This window comes from Parasteatoda tepidariorum, chromosome 4 (assembly GCF_982258835.1).
Source record: "Parasteatoda tepidariorum strain Cologne lab strain chromosome 4, Ptep-v5.0, whole genome shotgun sequence".
Classification (NCBI taxonomy): Eukaryota; Metazoa; Arthropoda; class Arachnida; order Araneae; family Theridiidae; genus Parasteatoda; species Parasteatoda tepidariorum.
In genome coordinates, this window is record NC_141758.1 from 32873931 (window position 1) to 32892146 (window position 18216).

The 18216-nt window shown below is 31.2% G+C and overlaps 1 protein-coding gene across 8 annotated transcripts in view; it reads left to right on the forward strand.

Annotated features, from left to right (window-relative positions):
* Positions 1-18216, forward strand: part of mask (multiple ankyrin repeats single KH domain) — an 83602-nt gene that overhangs the window by 41526 nt on the left and 23860 nt on the right. For 5 of the 8 annotated variants that reach the window (XM_087160890.1, XM_087160888.1, XM_087160892.1 and 2 more), the window contains 10 exons: positions 606-2375; positions 2925-3505; positions 4529-4671; positions 4802-5039; positions 9538-9713; positions 10908-10969; positions 11161-11357; positions 12480-12677; positions 14867-15062; positions 16997-17627. In XM_087160890.1, the coding sequence (XP_087017016.1) occupies positions 606-2375; positions 2925-3505; positions 4529-4671; positions 4802-5039; positions 9538-9713; positions 10908-10969; positions 11161-11357; positions 12480-12677; positions 14867-15062; positions 16997-17627 (4192 nt within the window). The remainder of the gene's footprint in view (positions 1-605; positions 2376-2924; positions 3506-4528; positions 4672-4801; positions 5040-9537; positions 9714-10907; positions 10970-11160; positions 11358-12479; positions 12678-14866; positions 15063-16996; positions 17628-18216) is intronic. The other 3 variants (XM_087160891.1, XM_087160889.1, XM_087160893.1) reach the window with 1 other exon arrangement.

An 18216-nucleotide genomic window follows, 5' to 3' on the forward strand; every position in this document is an offset into this window, starting at 1 on the left:
AATTTCCCATAGCAAGCTGATGAGTGGAAATTTCATGTCTAGTTGTATGTTGTTACGAAATTCTTAAAACATAATTTTCTTTAGCTATTACTTTTTTATTCTTTCTGAAAAATAAAATTTTAAGTTTCTCTTTTAAAATGCAGAGCTATTAAAAAATCATATTTTCATATTTACTAATTTTATTTTGTGATATTTTTATAGCAATGAACAAGAATATAAAGAAAATAGTCCGGTTCAGAGTTGATAAATATTCATGTAAAAATTTATATGTTAAACGTTGAAGCTAAAAAGCAATTTGGTAAATGAACTATAGGATTTCAAATCTTTCAGTTAAAACATTTGCTGCTACCATGATGGTTAAAAGATGGAGTTTCAAAAATAGGGTTAGGGGCTTTGCCTTGTTTGGTTAATGTGTACTGTGATCCGCATAAAATTTATTCCATTTTTCTTATTTTTTTGCAAAGCTTATTATTTTACATAATTTCTTAAATTTAGCATTCTTTTCTTTATCTCATGCTTTGTTTCTGCCCATCTTTCTAAATTATATTTGTTTGTGTGCTTAACTGGTTTGTGAATTGACCTAATTTAATCTTTTTCTGTTCTAGTTCCCCGCATTCAAGACCTGTTGCGTGAGTCTTTACCAACCACGACACAAGCTATACCAAAACGGAAGACTGCTGAAAGAAAAACTACCCTAGTTAAAAATAATGAGGCCCCCTCCTCCTCGTTTTGTGAAAATGCTCAAAGGTACCATTATCGGAATAAAAGTAATGCAGCTGCTCAAGCCAATTCTTCATCAATCCAAGCAGAAACTAATTCTAAATGCATAATGGAAAATGAGCTGAGTTCAATAGGGGGAGGGGGAAATATTGATACCATTGAGGAGACTGAATTAAAACCTAGCGAAAGACTCGAAAACTGTATAAATGCAATGATGAAGAAGGCTGAAATGTTACATCCTTGTCCAAGTGAGCAAATAGTACAGAAGCAGCAAATTCTTGAGGAACTTCAAAGGGTTGAAAGAGAACTCCAAGAAAAAGCTCAAGCTCAACTCTTACTAACTCAGCATCATCAAAATTTGCACCCAATAGGTGCTACTATCATTGGTGCACCTTTAACAGCTGTAACCAGTAACTCTGTGAATTCATTCACAGCTGTTCCTGGTTCCCGTACCCAGCAACTTTTAATTAATAGCGGAACTGTAGTAGACTTTGAATCATTAGCTTCTCTTACAGATATCTCTTCTGTTTCAAGTCAGTTAGGTTTAAATCTTCAATCCACTACTGCAACAACTAGTGTTCCTTTTTCACCCGCAGCTCTTCATGCTCAACAGTTACTGTACCAAAATCAGCAAAAAGCTCTCCAACAACAACTATCCAATGCGACTACAACCACGACACCAGCTGCTGAGTATTGTAAAGCCAGAGTTGGCAAACCAGTAAAGCAAGTTAAAAACAATATCCCTAAACAAATGCAGCAACAGGTACCTCTGCAGTCACAGCCTAACCAAATAGGACCAAATGAAATAAAGTCTGAATCTGAGACAAATTTGGTAGAGGATATGGAAAAAATGAACTTGAGAAATATTGTTTTGAATGAGCAGCAACAGCAGCAAATTCAGTTACAACAGCAGTTGCTTCACCAGCATACACAACAGCAGTTTGTTCTCTCTGAATTCACTCAGAATCTTACCCTTAAAGGCACTCAGTATTGTGAAGGTGCCATTGCAGGAATAATGCATGCCATGGGAGGAATTAAACTAACGTCAGATAGTACCCAGACTCATGCTATTCCAATGTACGACCCGGTGACTGTTGGGAAAGCTCTTCTACAACAACAGCAGCAGCATTTAGTTCAACACCAGCAACTAACGCAAGTCATTCAACAAGAATCTAAAAGACAGCAGCAACAATTACAACAACAGCAAACTCTCCAACAACAGCAGCAGAATCTACAGCTACAACAGCAGCAGCAACACTTTGAAAAAAATATTAAGCTGATCAAAGCTAAAACCAACCAAGTACAACAGCATTCTCTGTTGCATGTAAACCCTTCTCCTTTAGCTACACTAGTTCAAGCAACTCAAAGTCATCCGAATTTAAAGCAACAGCTTACTTCTCATTGTGGGGGAGAAGCTTGCACTCTTGTTGGAAACATTCCTATTGACGGGTCTGGTTTTTTGGCATTAAGTGGAACTACTACTCCAGCTTTTCCTGTATCTATAGCAGTACAGCCTGTTAGTCATACCCTTCCAATAACAACTAGTTGTGGTGAACCTTTTCCTCATAATTTCCAGTTCACTAGTGACAGCAGTGGATTGATGGTTGCAGCACCTGCCAGAACTCTTCACGATACCTTAGGAGAAATCATGTCTGGTAGGTTTTGTTTAATTTTATTTCAATTTATTCTATGAACCATTAATTTATTCTATCCTCTATCTATTTCAGCATGTCACAACTTGTTGGCAACGTCTGTTAGACGCTGCAATATAGCGATACATAATTAAATAACATGTCTTTGAATATTGTTTCTTTTCTATCAAAACCATTTAATCAAAAAATTTTAGATCAATCTAAAATATATATAAAAAAATAATTAAAAAATCTATAAAAAAATAATTAAAAAATCTATAAAAAAATAATTATAAAAAAACTGCTTTTATAACATTAAAATAATGTAGATAGACTTAACCGTTTAAATGCCAAATTATGAAGTGGGTGGAATTGTTATAAATCCTTCTAAATAATCAACAAATTTTAGCAAAAGGAAATCTGTTACATAAATTTTTTAAATGTTCATAAGTCAGAACATTATTGTCGAAAGTCTAGCTACTTTCCTTATGTAATTTTAAGAAGAAAAAAAAATTAAATATATTTTGGTAATATTTTGGTTATATTATTATTTAGAATATGTTTTTCTTATAGGTCCCACTACACAGCTAGCAGGGACTCACATGAATTTGATGCAGCAATCTGTACCTTGTGTCGAAAGCTGTGTAAATCTGACTGCAGCTGGAGGCAAGAGCCGTAGCTTATCGATGTCTTCTTTACCTAGTGTCAATCCATCAGCTTCCTTGCCAATGACCTTCCATTCAGTGACGCCATCAATTATGCCTTATGTTCCAGCTCAAGTGTCTGCAACGAGTGAATGTATCTCGCATCTTCCACATGTGCATCCAACTGTGCCTCCCCCTCAACCAACATCTCAAGCACCCCCTACCTACCCTCCTCTCGATTTAAATTCTCAAACGGATAGTAATCATGACACGGCACTTACTTTAGCGTGCGTTGGGGGACACGAAGACCTCGTAAGTTTACTTCTTACGAGGGGAGCCGATATTGAACATCGCGACAAGAAAGGGTTTGCTCCTCTGATGCTCGCTGCAACTGCTGGTCATGCTGGAGTTGTTGAAATTCTTCTGAATAATAATGCCGATATCGAAGCTCAGTCTGAAAGGACGAAAGATACAGCTCTGTCTTTGGCATGCTCTGGTGGTAGATATGAAGTAAGTTAAATGTATTTATCATTAACTTCCCCACTTAAATTTATTGATTCTTAATAAATTTTGTACAATTACAATCGCCTTGAGCCGCAATGGCTCAGGGGATAGAGTGTTCACCTTCCAATGAGGTGAACCGGGTTTAGACCCCGGCGATGACTGGTCCATGAGAATTCCGCATCCGGCTTGCACCGACCACAGTGCTGACGTAAAATATCCTCAGTGGTAGACGGATCATGGGTTAGAATCTGCTTGCTGTCAGGCTAACCGTGGGAGTTTCTCGTGATCTTCCTCTCCATGTAATGCGGGTTAGTTCCATCTAAAAGTCCTCCACAAAGGCAAATTTCTCCCCTATACTTGATCCTGGAGTTCCCTTGCCTTCTGGATTGGGTTCAAAATTACAAGGCTATGGAGTTGAACATTAGTAGTCGTAAACCCAAAAATTGGGTCAGCTATTCAACAACGGTTATAAAATAAAAAATAAAATAAAATTACAATCGCCTTCAGGGTTGCACCGAAATAAATACTGAACAATCTATTTTCGGCTTCAGTGCAGCGGAGTAAGAAGATAACTACATCCAAGAATGAACAATGGTTTTACCAGCCCTAGAACAAAGTTTATTATGGGTTCCTTTCTTAAAGAACAAAAAGCCTTATTTAATATTTGGTAACATTTTTTAAGACCCTTTATGCAAAATAGTAGTTTTTAAGTGGATGTAAAGAAATTCTCTACAATTTTCCTTTAAAAAAAATAATTAGTCTATAAACTTTGTGTAAGGAATTTTGATCTGGCTTTTAGCAGTCCTGTTCCTCCGGACAATTGTCAATCTCCTACCCCCTTGAATACAGTCTTGACCACATCACATGTAAATTACATGTGTAATTTTCTTAACTTATTGTAAAATTTAAAAATCTGCTACTTTTTCTCTGAAATTCTAGTTTCCAAATTTTCTGTTGAGTGTACCCTTCTTACTCCAATTTTCTTGATTCAGTGTAACCATTTATGCATAATACATTTTACTCAAACAGGTTGTTGATATTCTACTTGCGAGGGGAGCTAACAAAGAGCACCGAAACGTATCCGACTACACCCCATTAAGTCTGGCTGCTTCTGGTGGTTATGTTAACATCATCAAACTCCTCCTAAGTCATGGTGCTGAAATCAATTCTAGGTTCGTATTTGTTTCTGTCTTGCACTTACTTTTTTATATCTCTTATTTTATTTAACCTTTTAACCTGCATGTATTTAACTGCTCGTTGTTTAAAACGGTTTTCTTGCATTTTAATATTTCTCACTTCAAGGTGCCGAAATTGTCTGTTTTGCAGAACTGGAAGCAAACTTGGCATCTCTCCCCTCATGTTGGCGGCCATGAATGGACATGCCCAAGCTGTCAAGCTTTTATTAGACATGGGCAGTGATATCAATGCCCAGATTGAAACAAATCGTAATACTGCCCTCACACTAGCCTGCTTTCAGGGGAGGCATGAAGTTGTCAGTTTGCTCCTGGATCGGAAGGCTAATGTGGAACACAGAGCTAAGGTGAGTATCAACTTTTTATCTATCTGGTCATTGCAAAACTTCATGTCTAATTTGAAATCAAATAAAATAGAACACATTTTGATAACAAACAAAATTATTTTGAGGGATAACATATTTTCAATTTCTATAACTACACAAAAATTCTTTTTTGAACAAACATTTTGAAATTTTTGTTCAAAGATAACGAACCATAAATATTGTTTTTTCCCCAGTTTGATTTTTTTTAAACATTATTTTGCTGAGAACAAAATATTTGAAAATTTGAGTACAGATAATTTTGGTGTTTTAGCATTAATTTTCAAGCCAAAATTCATTCAAAAAATTTTTTTGTTTATGCCTATGTTTTTGCAGTGCCTTTTTTATGTAGAAAAACTGATGAAAAAAAATGCCATTTTTATTAACTAAATGTGAAGATTTAATTTTGATTTTAACACTAAGTTGAAAATATGAGCTGCTCACATTACTTCTTTGCAATACCTTGTTGCTCCCATTCCTCTGCAGTTTAAATTGAGTGCAATCATCTCATATGACATAAAGTTAAAGTGTGGCTATTTTAATTTAATTAATTTTATTAGTTTAAAATAATTAATCAGCTTCCCTCTAATGGTTTATTTCTAACAGTATTGAAAAAATTAAATGTTTGTGACTAAGAAAACATTTAAAAATTGCTATTAGCAATCATTGCATAAATGCTGTTCTTGTTTAGTAACATCTTCATTAACAGATGCAAAGTAAAAAATTAAAAACAAACAGGATGCATAGCATTTTTAAAAATTGCTTAAAAGTGCCTATTTTCGATTTTAATTTTTTAAAAGTGTGTTATTTTTTTTATTTTCCAAAAGGATATATTTTTACCCTAATCCTAATTATATTTTTTAAAAGTACTTTAAAATTCTTTTTAAGTGCTTAAATGGTGCTTATTTTTTGTTGAAAAATTTGACTATGCACCCTGACAAAGGTATACGGTGTGCATTTGAAAAACAGTACTATATTTTTTAGAGTACTTGCTTTGCCTTCATGAAAAATTTAAAAATTAACTGATTGTAGAATTTTTTTTAAAGCCAAAAAATATTGAGCCCTTATATTATCTCATCCTAAGTGCAATGCCCTGATAAGTTATAATGCTATAACTTCAAAGTTTGAAAATAAAGTTTGTAGCATTTCCCAATCCATCAAAAACTACGTAATTTTATGATATCAGAAAGTTTTAAACCCACTATGGAGATGTTTTGCATTAGCTAAGTAACTGTTGTTTCATGTGGATGGTAAATTTTTTTCCCCAGCATAATTTGTTGTTTCTATCGAAACCCAGTTTCTGAAAATAGGTTGTAGTCTTGTGGAATTTAAAATTGCAGTACTTAAATTTAGGTGGAGAGGAAAAGTAACCAAGTATGAGGTGGAAAAAAATTTGGAATCAATATTGTTTAACTATGTAATTTGCAAACAGGCTCAATTCTTCGTCCTTGATTTTTTTAAAGTTAAATCACCAAATCATTGACATAAATATTAAATGAGCAGCTGCTAACAGCCCTTTGACATAGTCCTATTTTGCTCTGTTTGTATTTGGAATCTTTTTCATTGAGAGTTTGAATACATCTTTGGGTTAAAAATCTTTTATTCTAGTTGATCATTTTATCTCTGATACCATAAACATGAAGTTTCTCAATAGCTTCCTTCTCCATATAGTATGATAGGGCCCCATTATAATTGACATATATTGCTAAGGATCTATTGTTTGAGATTCCTCATCTTCCTCACTCAATGAAAAAAGAAAGCCTGCACCCAAAGTTATTACCACCCAGGAGGCACCTGCAATTTTAAGGTTTCACGGACATGAGTAACATCAAGACCAAAAGAAAAAGAACACTGAATGAAGCACTGAGAACATTGAACGATTGGTCAAAAGACAATAATATGTGTATTAATGTGTCAAAGACAACTTACCAAACTTTTTCCTTACCACACATAAATTTTGATTTTAACTTCTATATAAATACCACTCTCAGTGAGAGTAATAGCACCACTTACTTAGGAGTGATCCTGGATAACAAACTGAATTTTGGAGAACATATCAAATACATTTTAGAAAAAGTAGAGGAAAAAATATCACTTGTGAAAAGACTTGCAGAAGTCTTATGGAGTTGTACTCTAAATAGAACTTATAACGCATACGGAAAACCATTCCTCAAATATGAAAGAAAAGTACTAATCACAGCCCCTAAGACTAAAATAGTCTTTGGAAAGGGTACAAAACAAAGCACTCTGAATTATCACAGGTGCAGTAAAAACCACTCCAATATTGGCCATGCAGAAATTGTACCAGCAACTTTCCTATTACCGTAGAAAGAAAGAGACAATATCTAGGAACATTCCTTAGATTAAAAACTTCATAGAAGGCAAGCTGGATCACAGCTAAAGGAGCAAGCACATTAAAAACAGATCTGCAATCGAAAGTTCTAAAAAAATTGCTGAAGGTAGAAAAATTAATGGACGTAAATACAAACCTAGTAAACTCTCTTAGCTACATGGAAATAGACGTATCTAGAAATAGACAATTTGAACAAGAAAGATTCACTAGATCCAATTTTGAGAGCCACTTCCTTATGCGTGTTGGATGAAAAAGACACAGAACCTGAATGGATTAGAATTTTCACTTATGGCTCCAAAATAAGACCAAAGCTGGAGAATATAGCAAACTGTTTTCAAGCCACACTGCCGTAGGAAAACCTGTCTAGTTTTGACGCTGAAATACATGCCATCTCACAAACAATGAACAGCATTTTAGAAAATGTCCTACTTCTTTACTAAGGCCATAATTTTGGTACACTCAATAGCTGCAACACAAGCAGTTACGATGAGCCATCGAACCGAATCTTGTATCATCTCTCATTTTAAACAAACAATCATGTCCCTTAGTAATAATAAACTAATAGCATTTCAATGGATCCCGTCACACGTATAGATGGTAATGAGCAGACTCTTTACCAAAGATGGGTACAAAGAAAGACCACTTAACCTTGCCACTTTCTTACAAGTTCTTTAAAGAAGCAAATTTACAATAAAATTAATACAACACACAGAACAGAGCAAGAATTTCTATCCAAAGGAAAACGTTTGAAAAAGCGTTGAAACGTTGAAACGTTCTATTGTCATGCATCCTGTATGGAATCTATTGCTAATTTAATCTATTGCTCTTGAAACAGGTCAAGATTGTTTAGCTAACATCTAAACAGCACTGGCATCCTTCCAACAGGTGAATGTCAAATCTACAGAGTAGGTAAAATGAATGCGGAACACATATCATGTTCACGACTCTATAAAGAATCTCAAAGAAGAGGCAATATTCTCAAGTTATATTCGAACTTCAGTGAAGTTCACTTCAATTTTACTATTCTTAATATCAAGTGTTCTCTTTTATTGTTCACATATTTTTATTGTTGTATATTCTTATTATTCATGGATTCTCGCTTTTTGTATTTGTTGGAAGTATTTTATATAGATTGATTTCTACTAAAGCCATATGTTTAATAATCTATGTATAGTTCATAACTGAAAATAATGAATTTTCTGTTATAAAAAATTCATAGATACTGAGAAATATTTGAATAAAATAAATAATTCATAGATACTGAGAAATAATTGAATAAAATAAGAAATAATTCATTGATACTAAGAATTAATTCAAGAAACTAAATTAATTTTGATAGACTTTTTTTTAATCCGTTTCAAAATAAGCATGTTAATATTAAAATAAATTTGAATGTATGTTAGTGTATAGTGTAATATTATTTAAAAGAAAATAACATCACTGATTTAATGATGTTGTATTAATAACATTCTTTTATCATTATTTAGCTTATTATGTACAGCATTTTAGTGGAACCTAAATTATGCTAATTTTTCAGTTAGTTGTCAGTGGCCGGAAGACACTGACTTAGTAGCCATTTCCCCCTCAAACCCATTGAGTCGTGACGACCAATGTCAATAGGCCCTTTTAATTCAATAAAGAGTTTTTGCAAACTTTTCTTTAAAAAAAAAAAAAATCTTATCATAATCTACGGCAATAAAAGTTTATTTTAACAATAAAAATAGTATAAATGTGTAACAAAATTTAGTCAAACATACTGCCTTTAAAGAACTCAATGTACATGTATTTGGATAGGCAAAATACATTCATTGTATACATTACAACTTTGAAATATGTGAATTGTTAAAGAACTCTCTTTCCACATGAATTTTTCCACTAATTAATGGATTCTGATTCAAAATTTTGAATGGTGACATTGAAAATTCCGTTTTCCAGAGTCTCTTTCTGCATTGATGTAGTTTCATCTTTAAGCTTTTTTTTTTCCAAAGCAATGGAGGAAAGTGACCAGTTGTTTATTTAAGTCTTCTTTCTTTTTTTTTTTTTTTAACTTGCCATATGGCAAGTGGTTATTTTCAGGTCTAATCTTTAGTATGTCCTGTTCTTTAAATAACTTTTTTCTCTCTCTTCTAGACTGGATTAACACCTTTAATGGAAGCTGCATCTGGAGGTTACGTGGAAGTAGGTAAAGTTCTGCTCGATAAAGGAGCTGATGTCAATGCTCCACCTGTGCCTTCTTCTCGAGATACTGCACTAACAATTGCTGCAGACAAGGGCCATTATCGATTTGTTCAACTTTTACTTGAAAGGTAACATTTATTTATTGTGTCTAACTAGGACAGGGTTCCCACGGTGTTTGAAAAACCTTGAAAAGTCCTTGAATTTTGTTGGAAAAAATCAGTGTCCCAAAAAGTTCTCGAATTCCATGATAAGGTCCTTGAAAAGTTTTTGATTTTCTCGGATTAATTTTGAAAATAGTAATAATGTTTTCTACTGAAATAGCGAGAAAGAAAGAAAAAGAAATTTCAAGCAAAATGATAGAAATCTTGACCACTCCCCCTCTTTTTTCCGTTTTCTTTACTGTAAGAATAATTCAAGGTCGGAGCCTCGGAGTCTGATCTAAGTTTAGAAAATACCCTTATCCTTATTTATTACCGCTCTCCTGTGACTGGATTACAAAATACGAGCAGGGTGTAGGGATACCAATGGGGAAAAGTAAATATTGAACGACACAATGTCTAATATTAGGCTCGTTCTAACCTTGTGTAGAATGCACTAATTTTGAATTGTGTGGTTTTTGAAACTTTTATTCTATTAACTATCATATGAAAATGAAGTCTTATTTCGATTTGTAGAAAACGAAAGGAGTTTGCCGAAATTCGGATACTTTTTTCTTTTCCAATTCTGAAAATCGGGTAATTTCTGATATATACAATTTAAAATGCTATCAAATATGAAATGGTAAAGAAATTTGCACTAATGCAATTTTTGAAAAGCTCCAATGAGTAAATTCTTGAAGGTGAAAGGTAAATACATTTTTTCCCCCTACATATGTTTTTTACCCAGATTATTGTTCACCTTAATGATTAGTAAATCGGAATCCCTAGCAAATAATTTTTGTTTTTGTACGTAGTTTTAGTTACCTCTCTATGCAGCGCTTCTTCGAATTTTAAATATGATGGTTACATTAAATTTATTTAACTTTTTTGTTAATTACGTTCAGATTTTTGCTTTTCATTTTTACCTTTAATAGGTAAAATTTGTTCTTCAGATTCTGTTAATTATAAATCAAACATAGTGATTCGCATGAAAATGATTAACAAATCACATGTCTCATTAAAGTTATTTGTAATAAAGAATCATATTGTTGAAATCAAAATTGTATTTAATTATTGTATCCAAATTTCACTCTAAATTTATGATTTATTTAAGGTGTGTTTTCTGAACATTATTGTTTATCATTTTTTTTTCTGCATAACAATCTAATTAAAAACTCTTTTTAGGGACGCTACTGTTGAAGTAAAGAATAAGAAAGGAAATTCACCTCTGTGGTTAGCAGCTAATGGTAAGTAAAATAAAAAAATTTCAGTTGCAAAATTTCAGTTGCAAATTTTTTTTGTGTTATTAACATTTTTTTAATTTTGTTTCTAAATGCATAAAATTAATATTAAGATTAATTTAACTGGGTCCCCATTTGTATATTTTCATTAAATTAAATTTTCAGTACATCTCATATCTCTAAACATCCATTTTTAGGTGGGCATTTAGAAGTTGTTCAACTCTTATGTGCTAACAGTGCAGATATCGATAGCCAAGATAATCGTAAAGTTTCCTGCTTAATGGCTGCTTTTCGCAAAGGGCATGTCAAAGTAGTAAAATGGATGGTTAAGCATGTGTCTCAATTTCCATCTGATCAGGAAATGGCCCGATATATGAGCACCATCACTGATAAAGTAAGTTTTTTTTTTTAATCCTTTTGCCCTTCTTAAATTGCAGCAAATTATTTTGCTTCAAACTGAAAATTTAGCTGAATTTAATTGTTTAATATGAATAAATTATTAACTGATATAGATAATTGATTACATTGTACCTCAAGTTATGGCAAATAATCTTTGTTTAACTACAACATTTTAACTGTCTTAATAACACCCTTTTATTTTATTTTGTGATGGTTGTTGAACAGCCGACTGAATTTTCAGTTTACGATTACCAATGTTTAACTTTGTAGCCTTGTAATTTTGAACCAATCCTGGAGGCAAGGGAACTCCTGGGGTAGAAACTTGCGTTCGTGGAAGACTTTTTGATGGAACTAACCCGCATTTGCCTTTTTACGGAGAAGAAAACCTCCCGCGGTTAGCCTGACGGCAAGGGGACTCTAACTCACAATCTGTCTACCACTGAGGATATTTTATGTCAGCACTGTGGTCTGTGTGAGCCAAATGCAGAATTAGTGTAAGTCAGCCATCGCCGGAATTCGAACCCGGCTCAACTCATTGGGACTCGAGCGCAGTATCCCCTGAGCCACCTCAGCTCTGATAACATTATTAAAAATATATTCTCACTCCATATTGTTATCACAAGTATATTGAGATGTCAATGAAACATGTTATATACATAAATAGATGGGATGCGAACATGTTTAGTCTCTAGCATATTTGCATACAATTTTCTGTAGATGGCACCCCAAAATGGTTTTAAAGAAATTCTCTAGGATACTCTTGCCTTAATTAGCTAAAGTGCATTGGCATGACTGATGTTCTATCTGTTTTTGTTGATAAATTATCTTATATCTTTTAACATCATTTATATCATTCTATTTTGTATTATTTATGTATTAAATATCTGGTGAATTGAATTATCTTTAACTAAATTGCCTGATTGATGCAAATAACATATTTTGGCATATTTTTGTAACTGAATTTTGCATATATCCATTTCACAGAAAAAATTATTCTATTCTGACCCTTTACAGTACTGCTTTCTCATTTTGTTGACTTACGTGTTCTCTATAAAATTGGTAACTTTTCTAAGTACTCTCTTCACTATCATTACATGTTTTTCATTTTTATTTGTAGGATCTTCTTAAAAAATGTAGCCAGTGCGTTGATACGATAAGAATCGCAAAAGAGAGGCAAGCAGCTGAAGCCAATAAGTTTGCTAATAGTCTGTTGGAAGAAATAGACCTTGAGAGATGTCGTGAAGAAAGCAGAAAAGCAGCTGCAGCAAGACGCAGAGAGCGTAAAAGAAGGAAGAAGAGGGAAAAGCAGGAGCAGGTAAATGTTTGTGTTCAGATCATCATATGCTGTACAAAAGAGATTGGGGTATTTTGGCAATTTGTTGAACTTTTCTGTCTTTGAACAATATTTCACATTAAAATATTTATTTTCATTATTTGCTTAAAATACTCATGAGAAATTTTTAAAAAAAATATGCATATGACACATTTTGTATTAAAATTATATTTTTCAAAAAATGAAATATAGGTAAAATGTCATTATTGCCCTATGTCCCAAGTGTTAAAGATTAATGCAAACATATCCTGATATGGTATGTCTGTCTATTTGAATAAGTATAATCAATATTCTTAGACTAATTTGTATGCACACATCATTTTGTGTATGGATCCATAACTTTTGTGTAATTACTGACACAAATATAAAAAGTGCCAATAAAACACTCTAAGCACTAGTTGATAGTAGGGGCATAGCCAGTTAACACTAGTTGAATGAAATATAACTTTCAGATTACAAAAAATTATCTTCTCTACTGAACAGTTAAGCTTAATTGTAATACCATTACTTTTAGTGTCAATAAGCATAATTTCACCTTAAAAGAATCCGATGGGGACTTAACTGAATACAAATACTGGTTCTGATTTTCTTCTAAAATATGCCTAGTAAGTACAAAATTTTCGATTTCCACTAAATATAATTTTTATAAAACATGAATGATTAAATGGAAGAAAAAGGAATAGTTTTTCATCTATTTGTCAACAACTATCATTTTATGGTTAATGTCACTGTAATTACTGTCTCTACATGAAATACACTCAAAGGGGATGTTATTTACCTGAGGGTTTATAATTACTTAACTATTTGAATAATTTTTAATGTTTTTGATTATGTTATAACATATTTAGTTTCTTTCTTTTTTGTCAGATTTCACATAGTAAAAGAACATAATTATTTGACAGCAAGAACATTGTTAGTAAACATAAGAATATACAATTTTAAAACTCAAGTGCAAATTAATGGCTTATTAATGTTATTGAGATAAAACAATCTACTTACAAGTGTTTAGATACTTATACTTTTTGTATTCTGTCCCAACTTTTGATTGATTCAGAATATCAAAATATAATTTAAAAAATAAAAACAAGAGTTTTAGTTTTTAAACTGTTGTGTGTTTTTTTTTTACAAAATCTGGTTCTAAGGCAATATAATGTTTTTACAATGAAAAGTAAAGAAAATTCTTAATGTTTCTTAAAAATTCTAGATTTAATCTATTTTAAAAAATACAGCGGATTACTTTATTACACTGTTCTATTTATAGATCAATATCTTATCTTGACTTTGGAATTATATGCTGATGAAGCATCTTATTGTGGGTCCAGAGTAGTCAACGATCATCGAGCTATATCAGTCCCAAAATTGTCTTCCATTTACTCATTTAGTTTAATAAAGATAAAGATTAGTTGATAAAATATTTAAAGATAAAATTAGTTCAAAAATGTTTGATTTAAAGATCATGTTAATAAAATTTTTTTTAGTTGAATTGAATAAGGAATGTTTTTTTTCTTCTTTTTTTTCTTCTTTTTTTTTCTTTAAATCACTTTCAACAAACCCTGATTCCTACATAAATTTTTTTAAATTTCTGATATTCCCATTTAACTCTGATATTCTCTGATAGTCTCATTTACGTCTGATATGATTGTCCTAAGATATTTTTTAATTTATTTTCTTATCAACCAATTTAATTTTAAATTAATTCTAATATTTTATGTACATTTTGTGATTTTATTTATTTACTGAAGTTAATATATAATATAACGATCTTTTACTTAACACTATTAATTACATTTGCACATTGCTATGGAAACTTATATGGTTTTGTGCATTAAAAAAAATTAATTGCATCAAAATTCTTTTTACAGAATTGACAGTAATGTGCTGTTGCAGAATTTTTACACTTATTAACTAGTAGGACAACATTTTAAGTTTGTGGGATCTGAAAAATTCAAAGTGATAAAAAGTCTTTAGATAACAAATTTCAGTAAACTTTAAATTTTGTAATACTTTAAAAAATTCGATTTTTAAAATATGCATAAATTAGTGCTTGTAAACCTGAATTAACAGTCAAAATATTAAATTCTTCTTAAAATGTTATTATTTGCTTTCTTGCCATTGATTACTCTTGTACTTTATTGAGAAATCCACTTATTTATTCTAAAATTTGTGTGTAGATGCGAGCTGCGAAAGCTGCTGAGGAGGAGTCGAAAAAGTCCGAAAAGAGTGATTCTCAACACAAAAATCAACTTAACCATCAAAGCGACCAGTCTGATGTAGAAGATGAAGAGGATGAAGATGATGATGAAGAAGAGGAGGAAGATGAAGAAGAGAAAGATGATGAAGAGAGTAGAGTTGTAAAACCAAGCACAAGTAAGAAACCTCTTCATTAATAAGAGTTTTTATTTGGTTTTTCTGTTCTGAGATGTATATTTTGAATAATTTGATTTTCTTATTCTTAAGAATAGCAAAACTCATTAAAAAAAAAAACCCTTCTAATATCTCAAAACTGTTATAATCATTGACTAAATGTGTAAAAAAGGGGTTCTAAAACAGTTAAAGGTTAAAATTGCAATTCTAATCATATTAAGAATTACCCTTTTATCAACTTTTTTTCATTATGAACTTAAAAATTCTTATTCTTATCATTCTTACACAGAAACTTTGTTATGTCAATGGCAATTATTTTGTAATTGAATATGGAAGTAAAGTAAAAGGTTCTAAATATTGATTTCATAGCCACATTGTTGACCACTGACAAGTATCGTTTTTGGTTAACTGTGCGACAGAATTTTTTCAAGCTTTCTGCAACAAATCTCTGTAACACTTTAGGATATTTTTAATAACAAATATGTATATTACTAACTTAAAAAGATTATATTAATTATATTAAAAGCACTTTGTGGTTACACAAAGAAAAAAATTCACCACGCCCAGATTGAAATTTTATGTAATTTTTTTAGTTGTAAATGTAAGATATTTTTGATCTACATGTAGAAGAATACGTATTCTAACATTATGAGCCATATTCACCCTCTGAGATGGGGTCTGTTGGCATGTTATTGACAATATTTAAAAATTTGATTTTGATGACATTGTCTTAAAAATTAAAAACATAACTTGTGAAATCGCTGACAGTAATAACGAAAAAAGATTAACAAGAAATCACACTCCTCAAAAAGGGGCTACTTAAATGTGTGTTTTATTTCATGTTTCGCTTATCTGAATCTTTAAAAACTATGTTTAACTTAATATGAATAGCAGTAAAAAAAATTGAAACACCTCATGGATTTACGATATTATCGATATAAATGGAACAAGTAAAGAAGTTAAATTTTTATGACTCTTGAATTTGTTTCTGAAGTTTTATGACTTGGTTATTATAAAAAATAAAAATTTTTGTTACGAAATTTTAATAGGGTTAACTAGAAGTCGTATTCTTATTTATTATTTTTAAAAATTAGTAAATAAGTGTATATGAGTATATAGTGAAATATAAATATATAATATAATAAGTATAAATATGTAATAGTGAAGTATAAATATCTTATTTATAAATATGAAGGAGATAATTTGTTTCAGGGATTTTAATTGTTCTCTTTAATCAGTTTATTTTAAATGATTTTAGTCCATATTTAATATTCACCTCTTTGTGTGCTTTGTAACACTTCGCCTATGACTGGGGAGCATCTATTTGATTGCCCCTCTCTTGATATTCGTTCCTGTGACGACTTTCGTGCCCTCTCTCTTTCTGGAGCTACACTTCACTATTCTATTGGACTGCAAGGCGCCTTATTTCTAAGAAGACAATGGCGGGCGTAATTTTTTTTTAAAAAAATTTATGTGCACAGAAAATGGTAAACCAAGAAATCATTCAAAAAAAAAAATTTTTTTTTAAAAAAAAAGTTAGTTACATTCAAAACTAGAGAAACACTTTATTAAGTACTGAACCAAATTGTAATTTTCAAGAGAATATTAAATCTTAAGATATGTTCTTTATAAGAAATTATACCAATTTAATAAGTAATGGCATTTTGAAATAAAGGAATCTTAAAATTCGAATTGAAATTATTAAATATATTTATAAATAAATATTATTTTTTTTAATTTGTAAATTTATATTTTATTTAATATAGTAATTCCTTTAAATTGGTATTGTAATTTAATTCGTAATTTTGAAAACCTGCTTCAGTTTTGTAACTGCACAAAGTTAATTTTTTTTTCTGAAACTGCTGTGACATTTCTGCAAACTATGATTATACGTATTTGTATACATTTTATTAACTTCCATTGTCACTTTTTTTCAGATTTTGAATCGTCAAAGACAACCCTCAACAGCCCAAGTAAAGGAAGAATTACAAATTTACCAAATAATGAAGATAAATTAAAAGAATCTATCTCAATTAGCCAATTCGATAATCAGAACCAATCAAATCAAAAATCGGGTAACGAGATGTCTAGGTCTGAAAGGCGTCGTGAAAGGGAACGAACCAAAACTCAGGATAAAAACAAGAGAAATATTGTAAATAAGTCCTCAAATTCTGATAGCAACAAAAGCTCAAATGAGATTGTTGTGACGGAGAAAATTATACCTAAAGTTACTGAAACAGCTGTGATAAACATTTCCTCAATTTGTTCTAGCAACCGAAATAGTAAAAAACGGAATCAAAAGCAAGATGTCACTGTGATCTGCACAACTATTGTAACTGTACCCTCTGTAACTACCTTGAAAAATTCCACTACTACTTCAACGCCTCTCAATACTTCAAGTTCTAATGTGGAAGTCAAGAGCCAAACTTCTAATCATAAGCTATACAAGTCCAAAGATGGTCTTATGAATGGCATAAGTAGCAATGCAGTTTCTGAATATGAAGAACTTAGAGCACTATTTTCTTCCCCACGTCTAAAGAGCAAGAGTGCGGTAGAAAAGCTAAGTCTGTAAGTATTTTTTAATTCGTGAATGTAAAGTGTTTTTTTTTCTTTCTTATTTTAATGATTTATTCAAAAATATTCACATTTCATTGTTTGTTAATATTTTTCTGAAGCACCCTTTTTATTTTTTATAACTGTAGGCTTATTCATTAATTTGTATGTTTATTATGTTTTATTTCTGTATATTTTCGTAATTTTAGAGAATTTTTCTTTTGTAGTATTATTCTATATGTTATCTATGACTAACTATGTGAAAATCAATTAGCAATAACTGCCAAAAAAAATCTATTGAATCGTGATAAACATTCAAATATGCAATTTGAATTTTCCATATTGTCAGATATAATTGGATATTTAAAAATCTGTTAAATTCAATATCAATGAAAATGCAATCGAAACGCTACATAAATTAACGATTCTATCTGCATAAATTAAGCGTGTGAAAAAAGTTTGTATTTAAACTGTATTCAAATTTTGAGTATAGAAGTAATATCAACTAAGAAATAGCGCATTTGAAAAGTATCATGGAAATTGGTAGAGCTGTCAAGTAAAAGAATAAAATATTATGAAATCGTCACATTAAAAGTAAATTATC